The sequence below is a fragment of the Vollenhovia emeryi genome, unplaced genomic scaffold (assembly GCF_000949405.1).
Source record: "Vollenhovia emeryi isolate VEMERY1.0 unplaced genomic scaffold, V.emery_V1.0 DF939124.1, whole genome shotgun sequence".
Lineage (NCBI taxonomy): Eukaryota > Metazoa > Arthropoda > Insecta > Hymenoptera > Formicidae > Vollenhovia > Vollenhovia emeryi.
The window spans coordinates 1,808,036-1,826,036 of NW_011967242.1; the positions used below are offsets into that span (position 1 = coordinate 1,808,036).

Genomic DNA, 18,001 nt, shown 5'->3' on the forward strand with positions numbered 1-18,001 from the left:
AGTGATTATTCACTCGAATAGAGTGGAGTGGTCAGTGACAGCATGATTTCAGTGAGAATTTCACTCGAAAAGTTTTAGAGAGTGCGAATCACTGTGGATTGATATTCGTTTATTTTCTTCACCGATTTGTCTCTATAAAAGTATAGAACGGGCGTTTTATCGCGGCGGGCAAGTCGAGCTGGAATACAGGTGGAAACTGAGTGCATCACATTTTTAATCTCGTCGCTCGCCTTTATATCCCCAGGGCAGGTGTGGTGTTATGAAACAATTTACCTGATCTTACGCTTAATCATCTCAATCGCGTCTGAGCGGCTAATGCATAAGAGGAACATGACAAAATGGAGCCGTCAAGTGCGGCTCTTCGAGGGCCCTATCAGACCGGAGTTTAAAGGTGAAACACGCCGGCGCATTCCGCCAGCGACAGCTTGCAGCTGCAGTCTGCGAAACCGCGCTGCTTTATGGATTAACGAGGGTCCGCACTTTCGCCAAGTTTCGCGTAACACGGTCGCGAAGCGGCGGCGAGTTCGCGCGCTTGCGAGCGCGACGCGGAAGTTTTCGGTGTGAATGCGAGCACTTGCGGGACGAATTTCTGATTAATTCCGCCGCGACGGATAACGAATGTGCATACCGTGCGACAACGCTATGACTGATAATGCGTGAGATACCATCGAGCCTAGTTAATCTAACGCAGCTCTCAAGACGGAATTTTAACTCTTTGAGTACCGAACGTAAACGAAACTCAAACTGTACACGTTAAGTCGAAGAGCGATCGATCTCTTTCGATTAACTCGTCGATTCAGAATTGCGAATGAAATGATAAAACAGATACGCGTGAAATGGCAATAAATCGAACAACGTTGAATTTTTTAAACTTGGAATTAATTAATTTCTACTCGCGTTGTAAGTAAAATAAAGCGAAAGAAGTAGAGATACCATTGTGTAATTTTCTTGCACATTTTATATAAAATTATATTTTATACACGGAGAGAATTTTCTCTTAAAATTTATCCTCAAACTCGTACTAGAAATGACAAAACGCGCGCTCCGCGCGCGCAGTTTGTAGTCGGGCAGTGTACATTTTTAAGAATTTCTATACATACAAAGAAGTAATTGCATGCGCCACGTCAATTTAAAATAAAAAGTAACTTGTCACTCACTGATACGATTCGCAACAGCAGAATTGTACATCGTCAACTGCATATGTTAAACTGTAAAAATACAAATATGTATATGATTATTATAGACTAATTATGTAAAATCGAAATGATTATATTAAATATACTTTATATTTTATATTTTTAAAAACAGGTATTTATTGAAATAATTATATAGAATACTGAAAAAGTCTTCCTTTTAAATATAAGCTCACAAAATTTTATACGTATATGGTTTTGTCTCCAACACTTATTCGAATCCTCGTTCGAATCATTTGAATAAGTAAAATAAAAACACAGAACAGATACTTTATTTTGCACAAGTATCGAATAACATGAAAATGTAAAACACTCACCTCACTGATTTCTCCGCTGTTGCCCGATGCCTCCTAGGTCTGGAGTCCTCCTCTCAGATTTCCTTGTTGCACTCACACAACACTAACTCGCGAAAATCATCGATCGCGCGAAATTTCGGGCACTCCCGTGCGCGACGTGAAATACCGCGAAACGCACGAAATATTATTAACTAATATCGTGTGACTCTCTATCATACAAATTACCCAAACTAACAATGTAACGACATGCAATAAGCGACTTTCTTTACTTCCCGCCCGTCCGAGTTGCGAAGAACGACAGAGCGAATCACAGCGCGAACGCCGAGGTCGCACAAATTTCTCTCTTTTCCCGAAAATGGAATAGATTACACGGAATCGATAGATAATTAAAAGCGCGGTGCGTAAACGAGATGTAACCGCGACAAAGTACCACGGTTTACGTTCATATTTTAGATGAGTTAGTCTCGTGAAATATCTATATACGTTGATAAAGAGCCGGCGCCTCAACACGCAATTCGTTTCTCATTACAAGTTGTAGAAACTTAATAATTACTCGAGGAACGTTACTCGTTACTAATAAAGGTGTACAAATCGATAGCGTTTTATCCCTACACTTGTCGCGATCGAGTGTTGGAAACCGATAACGCAAATAACGCAAAAGTAATACCACGCACGGAGCGACTCACTGCTTGCCGGCTCGACGTTCGGCGAGCGAGTGAGATCGCGGCGACCTTCAGGTAAACGATGGCAAAAACATCATACGTCACCGCGCCGAGTGAAAAACAACAAAAAAGTTGAGAATTCGTTGGCCCGCTTAATCGTCGTACGATACCGCGCCGAGTGAAAAACAACAAAAAAACGTTGAGAATTTGTTGGCCTGCCTACGCAATGGAAAATTCCGTACTTAATATTTTATTGTACTTTAGTTTGTTCCGTGACTGTTGCTACGTTTTGCGTATTATTCCGCGGACTTATTGGTATTGATTAAATTAACGATTAATTCTGTTCAATCGAGAAAATGTTTCGGAACAAAAATCGTTGTTACTTAAATTCTAATTACTAAGATTAGAGATTTTACCTGAATAGTTGGTGTATACAAATGTATATTACTAAATTGCAAATCTTTATTTATTATGGGCAAAAATTATCGAATTATTTACTTTAATAATAATATAAATCGGTATTAAATAAATACTTTATTGGAAATAGCATTGCGCGCGCTACTTGGTTTTAATTTATATTTATTCGTGATCTTCTTCACACATTAAGATTCTTTTCCTGTGAAGAAGACGTAATCTGACGTTGACACTCTGTCAAAATACATATTACATGATTTTCGCAGCTACTCGCAGTACAAAGCCAAGCGAGAAAATCAGCATCGCGGCACAGCGTTAATAATTAAACGTCTTACCTACCTTTTTAAAAAGAAGATTAGTTATCATTGTGTCTCATTAGAAGAATGTGAATTTCTTTCATTCTTCTTCACTCAATTAGATATTTAACTTTAACTTCATTTTCTTTAACTTTTTGTTTAGTCTCTATAACTTTCTCTAAGTATATTTTTGCTCAACTGTCAAAATTCACATGCGAGCTGAAACATGACACGAATCTAAAAGAGAAGTGAATCACACCGCGCTTCAAGAAAACCAATCAGCATCGCGCAAAGGAGGCCCTCAACCTCAACTGTTTGATATTAACGACATTCGCGCTGGTAACATCTCTTTTTTTAGAAAGGGAATCGTGTGATCACGGGACAACATATTTCGAGGAATTTCATGAGTTCTTTGAAATTTTATCATACGAGTAATTTACTATGTAAAATGTATGAAATAAATCAAAGAAATATAAAAAGGTATATGTGCGAGAACTTTGGATCTATTATATTTATACGAAACGCGATACCATCTTTCTACTTGCACTTAATTAAATATCAGGAAAGAGAAAATTGAATAAAAACGTTTTGGTCGTCTGCGGTTAGACCGTAAATGTACTTTTATCTCGATAACAGCGCACGCGAATCCCTGCTGCTTTGCAACAATATGAGTTGGGCTTGAAGCCAGTTCATTTTAACAAAAACGGGGAACACTCCTACGCCATCTCCTTTCATTTCTTTTTGTTCTTTAGGCTTCTCTTTAGTGGTAGACGTTCGTGACGTTCTTTCTCTAGCGCGAAGCATCATTCTTCCAACGTGGTACCGACCTTTTGTTCTTTGACGTGAAGCAACGTGCGGAGAGAAATAGAGACGTTGCTTCGAGTACAATCGCTATACTTAACTATCGAGTTTTTAAAAGAATTAAGTAATGTTTCTGTCGAAATATTCGATTTCCATTTAATTATACTTGGACAATTTTCAATTCACTTTTCTAGCGGGAAACATGACCAGTGAGCGAAAGATGCACTAATTTGCATATGAAAAATGTATCTAATTTATTTTCCAGCGACAATTCCCAAATCTCAATCAACAATTTTTTCCAAGCCATTACGTAAATATGTACATAAAACAACTATCGAAGAGCCCGAGATGTATAATATTTCGCACAAATATTCTTACTCGCATTTCTCTCGCGAATTTCTCAAGTATGCCAATGTCGTTTTCAACTACGAATATATTGATTCGCGAACTGCGATAAAGAGGCTGATGAACCGATATCCTCGTAAAAATCTCCATGATAAATCTACCCATGCGAGTCCGTGAAAAAGAGACCTCGCGCTCAAGAACGTGCAGAAAGAGACGCGTGGCGTACTTGAACGGATTTCGGTGGACTTCGGGTCCTTCGAAGGACTATAAATCGTTCGTCTCCCGATGTCCTTGCTGGATTCGCTCTCCCGGTTCACCTCTCTCTCTCTTTCTCTCGATAATAAATCCAAGTCTCTCGACTTCGAGCCCTCTCTTATACTTCTTTCCTCTCTCGCAGATCGCGGCCAGCGCGTTGCCAGGCTTGAGGAGACGACGACAACGGAGGAAGCAGCTCGGCGGAGGAGGGCGTGAGAAGGGCTTCCCGATCGACTCTACATCGATGGAGCCGTCCTGATGCAGACCGCGGAACTACGCGGGGATCACCCGGCCTGGTCGTCGGACTAATTCCACCGGCGGGCCCCGGCGATTTCACGGAGCAGCGAGCTAGGCCGCTCTCTCATCCCCGTCGACGGCAACAGACCCAGCCACACTTCCACTTCCTCCACCCCACGTGGCCGCACCATCACCTGATAAGGTAAGCGCTCGTCGAGGCCGCGTTGTCATAACTTTCTGCCGTGCGATAAGGTAAAACTAGCGGATCTGCTCAGAGATAATAATTCATTTAACCCGTTGAAGCACGGTGGAACATATATGTCTCCCGAAATGTAACATTAACACTTCTTTCACTCCGGTGTTTTTACTACTTCATATCTAGGAGATTTTTGGTTTGCTAATTCTGAATCTGAAGTACTAAAATTATCGACGATTAACTCAAAATAGCAGCTCAAAGTTCAAGTTTCCCTTGGGAAAATTTATTTTGAATAAAATTAAAGTTTTTGAAAGTAATCTTTCAAATCTAAGTGCTTACTTCAAGAAGTTAAAAGTTTACTTGAGAAATTTTTGAGTAATTTTGGAAACTTGAAGTAATTTTTAGATAGCCGAGCCTGTCGAAATTCCCGTTAGAGGGCTGCGCGGCACAGCACTTTCTCGTGAGAAGAAAACCGCACGCGGTATTATAAATTATATCACGTACTTTTCACAATTCTTAAAGTTTTTTCTTTTAAATTCTTAAAATTCTTAAGTTTACCTTAAATAAAAGTTTAAAGTGTCCTTTACTTTTCACATTTCTTCTTTTTCTAAAGTAAAATTTTAAGCACAAATCTCTGAAGGAACAAAGGACTAAGAGCCGTGACAGAGTGCTAGTGTCTAAATATTTGGTATTTTTTAATAACTGAGGTGATATTTTTACGTAATAAATTTAGAATAAAATATTTGAACACTAACACTCTGTCACGGCTCTTAGTCCTTTATTCCTTCAAATTTGTGTTTATCAAATTTGAGCCATACGAATTTTATTAATTTGTAAAATTTTAAGTTTTTCTAAGGTATATTTTCCCAAGGGTTTAATTAAAAAATTTTGTTTTCTATAAGATATCCTGTGGTCAAAAAATTATTCTTGTAAACGACATTTCGAAACTAGGTATCTGGGAGTTTTTGCGCTCACTCATCTCCTGAAGTCAAAATTTGAAAATTGAAAATTGCAAGACGGCGGATCCAGTATAAAGAGTAAAAATTGCAAAATACGCAAGCGATTTATCTGGAACTCGGAAGTCTTTCGGGTTACTGATTACACATACGAGGTCAGATTTACAAAATTCATAATGGCGGATCCAACATGGCGCCTGGAAAGCTGCATTTGAGTTTTGTAATTCTGACACCCAGAATCAGCGAGCCAAACTCTTAAGTATTAAGTTTCAGAAAAGTGTATGCTTCAAAGGGTTAATTCACACGTCTCTTGAAATATCGACATTTTTCGACGTTATCCTAAATTGGAGAACACTTCAGATTTTTATCCCGTTGCTATTAAGCACAAATCGCAACTGCTCTTGAGGCATCTTTTGTTATAACTTTAACAATGTAACTGGCTTCGTGCGTAAATTTTGTCCATTTAATAGCGGACGAAATCGCTAAAAGAAGCAGGAACTTCCTTCAAAAGTTCCTTTAAAAGTGTTCTGATTCCTGTACAGGTCTACTATATACATCGTGTCTATACATTTACATATTTAGAACGCTGGAACGTTTGTCGCGCACGATCAATTCCGTCAACAATCCAAGTATCGCCGGCGAAATTAGCAACGAACTGTTGATAAGAGTACAGGCTCTATTTTATTCATTCTGTTGACCAACTTTTTTAATGGCGCACGCCATGTGTAACTGCAGAAGCGCGGACATTTGTACTGTTAAGTTTCGAGCGATTGCTTCGCAAACAAGATAGAATCGCTGCAGGCTGCGATTATGCAGGAGCCGTTTGCGTTCACGATCCGATATGTTGATTAATCTCTTCATCGGGTTATCGCCGCTGCTATCTGATAAGGTTCGCCAATTGACTGCGGACACGCCGGGGCACGCCGGGGCTTAACCGGCCACTCTGTCCACACTGTACGGTGTGTGTTTGCACGGTGGTTTAAGATCCTTAGCAGACCGAAGACGTTGATGGACGAGCGTGCGCATGCAGACCGAGTCCATTCCGCGCGATACATTGCGCGATAATACGCCCCGCATAAGAGCAACGCGCGCGGAAACAGTGCGGGATATCGCGATATCGGCAATTATTCTGTTTGAGATGTGTGCACGCCGCGAACGTCGCACGAGAAATTTCGGGTCCCGCGGCACGGAAATGTTACGGTAGTGAGCGGTCCGGCGTCCTACTTATCTCGGTAAGCTCTGCGTCGTATTATAAATTCCGCCCGGAGTAATTGCGAGAATATTTGCGAGACGCACTCGCAAAGGATTGAATGGTCTCGTCCTTGATTCGAAAGAAAAGAGCGCGGGAAATGGAGCCCGATGCCGAGGCGCAGAGTCACACCGAATATTCTTGTTATTACGTGTTCCGGTTAGTTTTAAAGGCTTGACAGCTGTAGATACAAATCTACTACAAATATCAACAACAATTGATTAACTTAAATCGTGCTTTGAACCAGAAATGTCCAATAATAGCTTAAAAAAAATCGTTTTGCGTCGATCCCTTCTGCGCATCCGACATTGTTCTGGGCAGACCAATGAGAGGAAAGTTGTATGTGTGGTAGTGTGGTTTTGATGAGTAGGTGTACACAAACACACACACATACGCACGTCACTGGATCCTGCCTGAGTGTATGGCGGAATGGCACGTGACCGCAGAGATCAAAGGGGCCATACAGAGAGTGGGCCTACTAGTTCTACAAGGGCCAAAAGTAATCACCCTATCGGAAGATGCTATAATTTTTGCAAATGGCGGCAAATGTCAAAGTTGTTTTGACATTTGTGAAGTATAATGGTGTAGAATATTAGTGCATCAACAATGGAACGCTACACTCCACACGAACGCGGAATAATCGTGACTTATCGCGTTTCGGCGATATGCACTGGCCCGCAAGATCGCCCGATTTGACTGTTCCTGACTTTTTTCTTTGGGGTTTTTTGAAGTCGCGGGTCTATGCGAACAAGCCACAGACTCTGGCAGCCCTTAAAGAGAACATCCGACGTGAAGCGGCCAACATATCGTCCGACGTTCTAAAAAAAGCCATGGAAATGCTATAAAAAGGGCCCAAATGGTAATCAACAATGGCGGCGGTCACTTGACCGATATCATTTTCAAATCTTGATGTAATAAAACTTAAAAGACCAAATAATGTTTTAAAGAAAATCGCACCGAAATATTTCGTTTCATTTACAAATTATAGCCAAACAACATCGGATGATTACTTTTGGCCCACCTTGTACTACGGTAAAACCCAAATGCTCAAAGTACTAGAACGAACTGGATAAGGCTGGACAGGCTTTAAGCCTAATACACGCAACGAAGTCCCTTTTTTCTCATTTCGTTCGCCGGCATACCGGGCGCAGATTAGCCGCGCGAATATTAAATTGCGCTTACATTCGCGCTTAAACTAACGAGATATCGACGAATGTGAAATTCTGTCTTGCGTTTTTCGCCCCGTACCGCACGGTTGTACGTATATCCCCGCTCGTGTTTCAATTTCGCCGAAGGCGCAGTGCTTATAACGGGCCGGTGCACGGCCATGAATAAAATTAAAAAAAAAAGAAATTATTTTCCCGAATAACGTAAAAGGCAAATAGCTCAAAAAAAAAAGAAGAAACGCCCTTGACGTTACACGATAAAACCATGCGGCGATCCGAAATAATTTTCAAGTTCAACAAAGCGGGCATCGGGGCTGGTTGTCACAGGTATAATAAAAATAACTACCAGCAACGACGGGAAGGCGAGGGAAGGTGGGGAAAGAATATATAATGCATACGTGCGTATTATTCCGCTGCCAGGGGCAAGTACGGCGAAGCTCGCAATATTCGAGATACCTGGAATTATTCCGCGGCATCCTACGAATGTCGCTACGAATGAATGCGCTCGCATAATTTTGCGCCGTCTCTAAGCACGCATTACGTCGGTGCTCGATTCTAACGAGACACAGCGTTCTTAATCGTCCCCGTGGGAAACTGGGTCAGGTTTAAAAGTTGTTGGGACAACTTTGCGCGCACGTTTCGCGCCTAGAATTTTTGCGGCCGGTCCTGATAAACTGAACGTTTAATCTTGCATGGTGAGGGACACCGAGCTACCTCGATTACGCAAACGCGCAATATCTTTTTGGCTCATATCTCACCGGTGCCGGTGCTCCGTACCGGGTGTCGAAGTACAAAATACCGCGAGCTTTTTACCTCGGCATCAACGATACCCGTGGCGCGGAATTATTCATCGAAGACCTAAAAGGCGCTTTTATTCGACGGTCGCGTTGAATTTCGTGCATCGCTCGCGCCGGCGAAAAAACCATCGTTGGAGCTGACCTTTTCGCGCGGCAAATGTTAAACGATGGGCAAAAATTGCGCTGTGTTTCTTTCGCAAACTGCCACGCTCGAAACGTCAATCGCCGGCGACGCGATCGTCAAACGCACGGTCGCGAGATGCGCTTTACGCGCGGGATATAAATTGAGTGAAATACACATCATTAATCATCTGTAAACTTCATTTCGGATTTGCACATATTTAAATCATAATTCGGGCGATTTAATAAATATTGTACTAATATCGAATTCAAATGTAATTGCATATGAAGATTATCATGATTCATTAGGCGCGACCTGATTGCCACGCGTGTTTTATGCATAAATTTTGATGCAGCCGCATTGAAAGTAGCTGCGGCTGTCTGTTATGAACAAATAAGAGGGGAGAGAGAGAGAGAGAGAGAGAGAGAGAGAGAGAGAGAGAGAGAGAGAGAGAGAATATTTCTGTCAAACATATATTTCTGTAATTGTTAAAGTAAAATTTAATTTTTGTACTCAGACATGCGGAACTTTTATCTGTACGAATAGATATGCAAATTCGTTATCGGTTTTTCCACAATATTAGTTAATCGAAAATCAAATAATCGACAAACAACGCTTTTGCATTTATCGATAATTGGTTCGCGACCGAAAGATGTCGTAAATCGAGACTTAGATAATATTTTCATCATTTTTACTCACGTACGTGTATGCACACCTTTCGTAGAGTAGAAATAATAACAGATATACCACTGTAAAAGTACTTCGTGTACAAAGGAATCGCGAAATAATTTTAGAAAAGCTTTTTTCGAGCAAGTCTTTTTAGCATCTCTTTTTTCCATCTTCTTTTTCGTCCCGCTTTCATGTTAACTTTTTCTATAAAACAATATGATTTTTTTTACATTCTCACTTTTCTCGTGATTATCCGCGCCGTCATTAAATATTGAAATTAAACCCAGTCCTTTAATAACGCCAATATTAAAGTGTCGGCTAAGAATTTCTTCTCGGTTAGACTGCACGAAGTGCATTACATTGCGCGAGATTAATAAAATGCTACGCAACATTAAACGCAAACACGTACAAGTAAGGTCTATGTAATATATAAAGCGTAATAATACGTCTAATATCAAAACTTGGGCAAACTTAAAAAAAAACTTTCAACCTCGTTAAACTTTAAGAAACTTTAGAAAACTTTAAGGTCCGCTACACTTTAATAAGCTATGAAATCTTTAATTTTAATTTTATTAAGGTACGATCATATGAATGTAACAAAATAGATTATGACGAAAAATAATACTCATTATCTTTAATAAAGTTGCATCGATCACGATTCCTCTCCCCCCTCTCTCCCTCGTTCTCTTCATGTCACATCGTGAATATGCAAGAAAGTAAAGGTGCATCTGATAAACATTTTCAGAGCTGGAGAAGCGGCCGCAGCCGCAGCCGCCTCGGAGCTCTGAGGAGCTGGAGGATCTGCATAAGCTGCTGCACTTCCCCGAGGAGGTGGCGCTCAGGTTGACGGAAAGCGAGTACCAGCTATTCTACCAGGTACCACCGCACGAGTACCTAAGACACGTGGCGCAGGATCAGACCACGTTGCAGAAACCACCTGCCAGGCCACCCCCGTCGCCGAGTCGCAGCTGCAGCAACCCCAGCACCGCCAACAGCTCGACCCAAACCGAGGACGAATCGTCCTGGCCTGTTGCCACGGTGTACTCCACCGTGCAGATCCTCATCGATCGTTTTAATGAGGTACATTAATTCTCCCACCCCTGTAACCGCACTTTCCAACGGCACGCAGGTGTCTCCTCGACCGCAAGAAGTGCCGCGGAAGGATTCCGTAAACTGCTGTTTCCCATCGGCGAAGCGCTATTATTGTTTGACACGTAAATAAGAAGAAAAACGACGCTGCGCTACGAGGGTAGTAATAGACGCGAATCAACAATCGCGGAGGAAAAGGCTCCTCGCCAAGAATCCCCCGTCCCCCTTCGGGCTTCAGTCTTGCGGAAACCCTCATCAGCCGCTTTTAATGAGGTATCCACTTCTCCAGCGGCTTTCCGTACGTTTTCGCCAGACACTTTCACCCACACCACCCTCGCAAACGTACGTATTCACACGCGTACGGGTATCACCTGACCTCGCTTACTCGTTTCCGCCGCCCCCCACTGCCATTTCCCACTCTAAATCCTCGCTCAAGGTTGGAAGCGTTGGATTCTCCTCCATCCCTCCGCTTTTCACGCTGCTGTTCTCTTTATCACTGTGCTAAACAAAAGCCTCGGAATAGAGAGCCGCCGTAAGATCCTGGACACATCTCGTGGGTAAATGCAACGTTTCGTGACTGCCTTACAACGCGATAATCCGTTCTATTGTACAGAACACGAAAAATATCGTAGCTTAAAAGATTTTCTATTGATTAAATTATTCGTTTCTCCAACTTTTCAAGTCAGCGTAACATTTTCATTGAATCAGATCCCGTTTGTACGTGAACAATTTTTCCTCTGGACAACCTCAGAGGAAACGCTCTCTCCCTAAGCGCGATGACGCGTAGCTCTGTGCTAACACGAGTGATTAGTAATCGTAGGGTCCTCGGTTCGATCCCGACCCTCGCCCCGCATATTTTTCCGCCAGGGAAACTTTCCAAAATTTAGCGCTCGAAGGAGTTTAAGCGCCTAGTGTTGGATTTCGTTTAATCAAGATTAAGCACACGAGTTTCAAGGAATTTCGAGATATATCACGCTGACATAACCTTAACGGTCGAAAGGCGTCCCCACAAAAGGGTAAACCGAGGGGGAAACCGCTGAGGACATTGTAGTGTACAGATTTGCGGCATTACTGGGCATTACTAGGCATTACTAGGCATTTTTGGGGCATTAGTTTGGGCATTAGGCCTTGCTGGGACATTATTGAGATAAACTAAGATAAAACAAGATTTTGGTCAGCGGTTTTCCCCTCGGGGTAAACTTGAAAAAAGCACTCCCTAAGTAGGGACGAAACTTCGTGAATCACCCTGTATATTCACATTCAGTTTGAACGACATCGAAATTGACGTCCTAGTTGTAGAAAACAGTGGCGCACGATGCGAATAAGATAATCATTATCATGTTTGTTAATCAGGTAAGCTCATGGGTCACCCACGCGATCACCAGCGGTGCCACGGTAGAAGAACGGCAGGCGGTGCTGTCCTGCCTTCTACGCGTCGCGCTAACCTGTTGGAATACCGGAAACTTTAATTCAGCCATGGAGATAATTGCCGGTCTAAAGTAAGTACCCATAATGCCCGTCGTAAACGCGAATGACGGCGTTAAGTCCCCCACTTAAAAGGTCAATCCTCGAATTGCTACCTTACCGCCTCTCGCCAACGCGCCCGCTTTATTACGTCCGTAAGCCAAGTCGGCATTGTTTCGGCCAGGTACGAAAGTCGTGATACAATTTCTTGGCCCGCGCCGCAAAATTACGGAAGCCCCATCCATCTTCATCCACCGTAAGCATCTAACCGCAGGGCAAAGTTGCTGTCGGCGCCGATAGATCATTACGAAAGACGACCGCAGCACGCATCCCGTCGGTCTCGAGTTTCGATCGGATTAGAGACTTGGCGGCCGCCGCCTCTGTATACGCGTAACTATAATTTTGTATCGTTACAATTATATAATCGGCTAATCTCTCGGATTAACGCGAATTAGGATTACCAGAGATCTCGGACCAACTCGTTGAACCAGTCAATTTTGTATCTTTCATCCGCACGCGCGCAACTTCGTCACGATGGACGTCCAGTCGTTTTCGGCACTTTATTCTATACATTGCCTTATGGATTTGTGACTGGAATAAATTTTAAACGAGGGGAATTTGCAATTTATACAAATTACGAAGATATACTGCCTCGCGCACCAGGGATCTGCGAAACGTATAATCCCCAACGAGATCGCGACACTAATCCGAATTCAAGGCTTCCTTGAAAACTTTCCTCGTGTTTGTTGCATGATGTTGCGACTTCCAAGGTCGTGCTCGCTCAATTAATCTCCATCTATTGGAATAAAGGACTCTCGAAATTATATTTCTCCACATTGAGACAATGGAGCCCGGGCTTTACTCGGGTTTATTATTCCGAACACGAAGGTACCTCTGAATATCTATATACACGTACATCGAACTTTTGCCGCTGTATGAACTGTGAATGAAAAGCCCCCAACTGTCGTGGGAAATAACGAATGTTTAACTTGAAGAAGTCTTTGATCGACTACAAACTGGCAATTAAAAAACTTTGTACTTAGTTTGTTTTGTCGCGATGATTGTTGACCATTCGCGCAAAGTCAGATAAAACCCATTAAAAGTGCATCCAAAGTGGTTTATCCTCGCAAACAGGAATTAAACATCCTTGGAATGGAACACTTTCTCACGTCCTGCGAGGAAAATTATCGTTCGCATAAAACAAGATTAATAACATGCAAACGAATTCAGGGAAAAGTCAGCAGTATAGAATTACAGATAGTATCTATATATATAATTTGGTACTAAGTAAGAGGTGTTTTTAAAATTTATGTCTTTAGACGTTATTAGCTTGGTGAATTATGAAATTGTACTCTAGAAAGTTCAAAATTATAGCTCTATAGGACTCGGAGATTAGTGCTACGGAGATTAAATCTACACGTGCTTTTAGAAAATTTACGCAGATTTAAGCGTCATGATAAAAGTGTAATCAAAAAAGTATGCAATTTCTCGCAATTCTGACACTTCTTTTAGCATTGCGTTTATATACAGGGTGTTACGGATAAGGTGCCCATCCGCTCGTGTACAGGTAGCGCGGATTAAACTGAAAAGGAAAGTCGTGCACCATTTTGTAAAATTCGCGGTTCTAGCATCGTGGACACAGGCCCTTAGAAATATTTTGGTAAAAGAAGTTTCACATTTCGAATCGTGTTTCAATATAATTTTCCGAGTGTTTTATTAACCTAAGTAAGAAAGTAACGAGTTAACTGTCGCGTAATCGAATATGATGTCGAGTCCCGAACTTTTATCGATAAAAACTTTACGAAATCTCCGGGAATCGGATCAAACTGTACTTAATGCGATTACACAAGAGGATTTCTTTGCGTGGGATTCGTATCCCGAGCAGCGGCCGAAGAAACATTTAGTCCCTTCTTCAGTAACAAATCGAAGAACCGCTCGACAATAAATATCAAGCTCCTCAGGCAATATCCTCTGTATTAGACCTCCCATTGGACAAGATCCAATTTCGATAGAGATTTAAATCTCTGGAAAATAACAATACTTGCCGATACGTCTGTGAGATCTTTGACATTTTCGCGGCCGCGTATCTGGAATTTGCGACGAGCGAGAGATCAAAGTTGCTTTGTCCACTTGTCAGGCTTCCAGATGCCATTCAGAATTCGACTGCAGGTTTTCCGTGAAGATGCTTTCATCTCAAAAGAAGGATGGCTATTAGAGTCGAACAAGTGTCCTTCAAACAACGATCTGCACGAATTTGACTTACGAGGACTGAAACACTAATTGCTCTCCATCTCTCTCTCTCTCTCTCTCTCTCTCTCTCTCTCTCTCTCTCTCTCTCTCTCTCTCTCTCTCTCTCTGAATATTATCTTCGTTAATTTCGATCGCGTCATCTCTTTTCCGATGTCGAGTGCATCGTTGAAATTAAAATCAGCGTAGTTGATACACCTTGTCTTGATATTTACATATCAAATAATATTCACATTTTGAAATTATCGGAAATGTACTCGATTTTGTATTAGATCCTTGCGCGTCTCGGCTTAATTTTCTTAGCTTTGAGCGTTCCCATCCCCCTCCCCCCTAAATTATTAGACGAATCTTTGAATTTGGCTAACGAATAGCAATTGTTACGCAATTTGTAAACATATTTCTCTCGAATACAATATGTTGCAAAAGCGCTCGGATTTCAAACAGGAAACTGGAAACGCTCGCCCGCGCGCCAGTTGATTGAAATACTTATACTAGATTCCCTTTACCATGGCTGGTGCATAAACGTTATACGCGGTAACGACCTGCTTGCGGGCGCGTTTCTGCTTCTTCATCCCGCTGTCTTATGCATCGTATGGGTTTTATCTTGAGAATAACAGCCAGTGCATTACCATCAGACCAGAAAACAAGAAACGCGTACTTGCCAATGATAAAATGGATCGGTTATTAATTACTGGTGGCTACTACTGCAAATAAAATGTAGATATTTAATGGAAATTGCGGGAAAATCTCGATTATTTTTACGTCAGGATGATTTCTAATTACTAGAGGTGTGACATTTTGATGTTATTTTTTGGCATTTTTTCGATTTGTTTTTCCAGATTTTGCGTTATTTTTTGGCATCTTTCACGTTTTATTTTTCCGGATTTTGCATTATTTTGATAATGTTTTTGATAATGCCGTGGTCAGAGGTGGGCAGGGCTTCACAATAAGACGACTTAAGCCCGGTTTCACCAACGTTGCTTAACTTTAAACTTATTGTTAGTTTAATTCGCTCTTTGTCTCTTGCCAACTGTTACTTTAGAAAGAGGTAAAGAACGAATTAAGCTAAGCTCAAAGCTAAACAACGTTGGTGAAACCGGGCCTTAATGTTTTGACAGAACAATTTACGACATTTATTGAGACTAAACATATGTTAAAAAATGTAACACAAAACATAAAATATTAAAATAGCATGGAACAAATTACTGAAATTACATATCATTTTCAGACTATCAAAGCAGTAACATGTTTAAAAAAAAGTAAACAAAAACTAGTCTTAGGCATAAATCTCTTTGGTTTAGGATACAAGATTGACGTTAGAAATGTTTTGCGTTTTAAAAACGTGTTAAAAGGAAGTTGGGGACTCCAAAATGTAAAGAAATGACATTAAAGACGTTCCTGGGGCATTTCGCGATATTTTGCGCATAACGATAACATAAAAATGTCACACCTCTACTAATTACAATCATTTAACGATTAAAGAACTTTCGCGGATAGGCAAATTTATGTTGCTGAATTTTACTCGTGAGTCTAAGCTTTAGCGCCAAAACACATTTTAAAATAACACAAGAATAATTGTGAAAGTTTCATGTGCAAGTGAACAAGTAAAAATTTGTAAGAAATCATGGAATTGTCAGACTAGAGTCAACTCTGGACTCGTAAAGAAATATGCCGAGGGAAAGAATTTGGGATGCGTTAAACGTACAGAACTTGGTGGAGAGCAAGGTAGAAATGCAACAATCGTTCCGTGTGTCGGTGGACCAATCACATTTGACACAATACCTTGTCGAAATAATGGAACCGAGGATCCGCAGTTTCTCCCTTTAAAACTCAGATAAGCCTAATGTATATTAAACATAGAGATGCGTCTTCTGTAGGATCCCCATCGCGTGTCTTATTGCAAGTGCGGAGTGGCTTCCGTGGTAGTTTGCTTTATTAAGAGCTTGTCGTGAAAGTTTTATCGAGCACCACGACACGTAGCTCATTCTGCGAATGTTTCTCGGCTCGATGCTCTACCCATTTCCCGAAACGATTCACAATGGCGTAATCGCATTATTTCACGAGTTCTTTCGGGACTGCGACCTCTTTCAACTCGATGCCTCGCGAGGGAGTGGGATAATCTCCCCGTTGAAGAGTAATTCGGGTAATGAATGTGTGTCATTAATTTTCACGGAGATCAACGGATACGACCGACGACTCGCGCGTTGCTCGCCCGTAAAATTGTTCTCCTGCTCGTTTGATAATTAATTCTCTACCGGCGAGTGAGAGGACTGGAGGGGGGGGGGGGGAAAGGAAAATACCAAGCGCGATATTCGCACGACGGACTTTGAAAGTCTCGGAGAACGACTCGGCAAGCTCGCGGAAGCATATCGCGGCTATGAAAAAATTTGACGGCGAGAAAGTTTGACGGCGAGAAACTTAATCAATCGTATTCCGAGACACCGTATATGCCGTTCGATTTCAAAGTGGCGTGATTCTTTTATCGGGGTTTCACTTGCAAATTCGTTTACGAATGGAGTACACGAGTTTCCCCAATTGCATTTCAATTCTAATTTACATCTTTGCTGCGATACACGGTATAAAAGCACGCCATTGCCCGTCTACCCACTTGAAAGAAAAGCTGACGCTGATTGACTTAATATTGTTGTTTGTGCTTCGGGGGGGAGGAAAAGAAATGGAGAAAAAAAGGAGAGAGATTTCCGCACGAGGGTTCTTTGTAATCTACCAGGCGTCTAAAGGAGAATACTTTATTAAAGGGGTTTTCTTTTTGCCAACTTGAAAACTACGCTGAAAATCTGCTAGGAAGTTCTGATCGATGTTCCACGTGCACATTTAAATGGGGAGAACGTCTCTAAGAATATTCTCAGGAACTTATTCTCGTAAAGAGAGGGAGAAAGAGAACGGGATCGAACTTCACTTCCGCTTGAGAGATTCAAGATCGACTTCCCCGTCCCCTCGGCCGTGTATCGCGGAAAAATTGCTAACTAATTCTCGCGCCGTGGTATCGCCCCGGCAGCGGGCAGTTCAAGTAAAATGCATTATACGTTATTAAAATCGGCGGCCACCAGCCCTAGCCGAAAAATGCCGCGAGCACCGTCCGGTCTGACCGATGACTCGGAAACGGCGGAGGAAATTGTATCGGCGAGCGCAATATCGCCTGTAACAGAAAGTTTCTGTTTACGTTCTGCTTCGCAGACCCGCCCGCCACTCGGTTATCGCTTTCGCTCTTCTCGCGGATAACGATACTCGTTATTAAGCGACAATGCACTTCTTTTATGCTCCGCGAGACGAACGAATTCCGCCGTAAGTGGCGCGGCGAAGAACCTTTACCGCCTGTTCCCATCGGAAACCCGGCGTAGAAATAAAATACTTTTTATTGCCGAGACTGTAAAGTTAGACACCGTCCTCCCGTGCTCGTCCCGCGAATGAGAGGATAAAAGTTTCGTGCGGGAATATCGTTTCCAGAACGACCGTTGCGCCCCCCGGACTGTCCCACACACTCGGAAACGCTCTCAGCCGCCGGAGCCTTCGGGTGCTACCCTGGCTGC

General features: G+C 42.1%; 1 protein-coding gene across 1 annotated transcript in view; it reads left to right on the forward strand.

Moving 5' to 3' along the window:
- LOC105569386 (1-phosphatidylinositol 4,5-bisphosphate phosphodiesterase epsilon-1-like) overlaps positions 1-18,001 on the forward strand; it is a 162,016-nt gene that overhangs the window by 115,137 nt on the left and 28,878 nt on the right. Inside the window, exons 5-7 of the mRNA XM_012025814.1 lie at positions 4,405-4,701; positions 10,399-10,733; positions 12,096-12,241. Of these exons, the coding sequence (XP_011881204.1) occupies positions 12,219-12,241 (23 nt within the window). The 5' untranslated portion in view covers positions 4,405-4,701; positions 10,399-10,733; positions 12,096-12,218. The remainder of the gene's footprint in view (positions 1-4,404; positions 4,702-10,398; positions 10,734-12,095; positions 12,242-18,001) is intronic.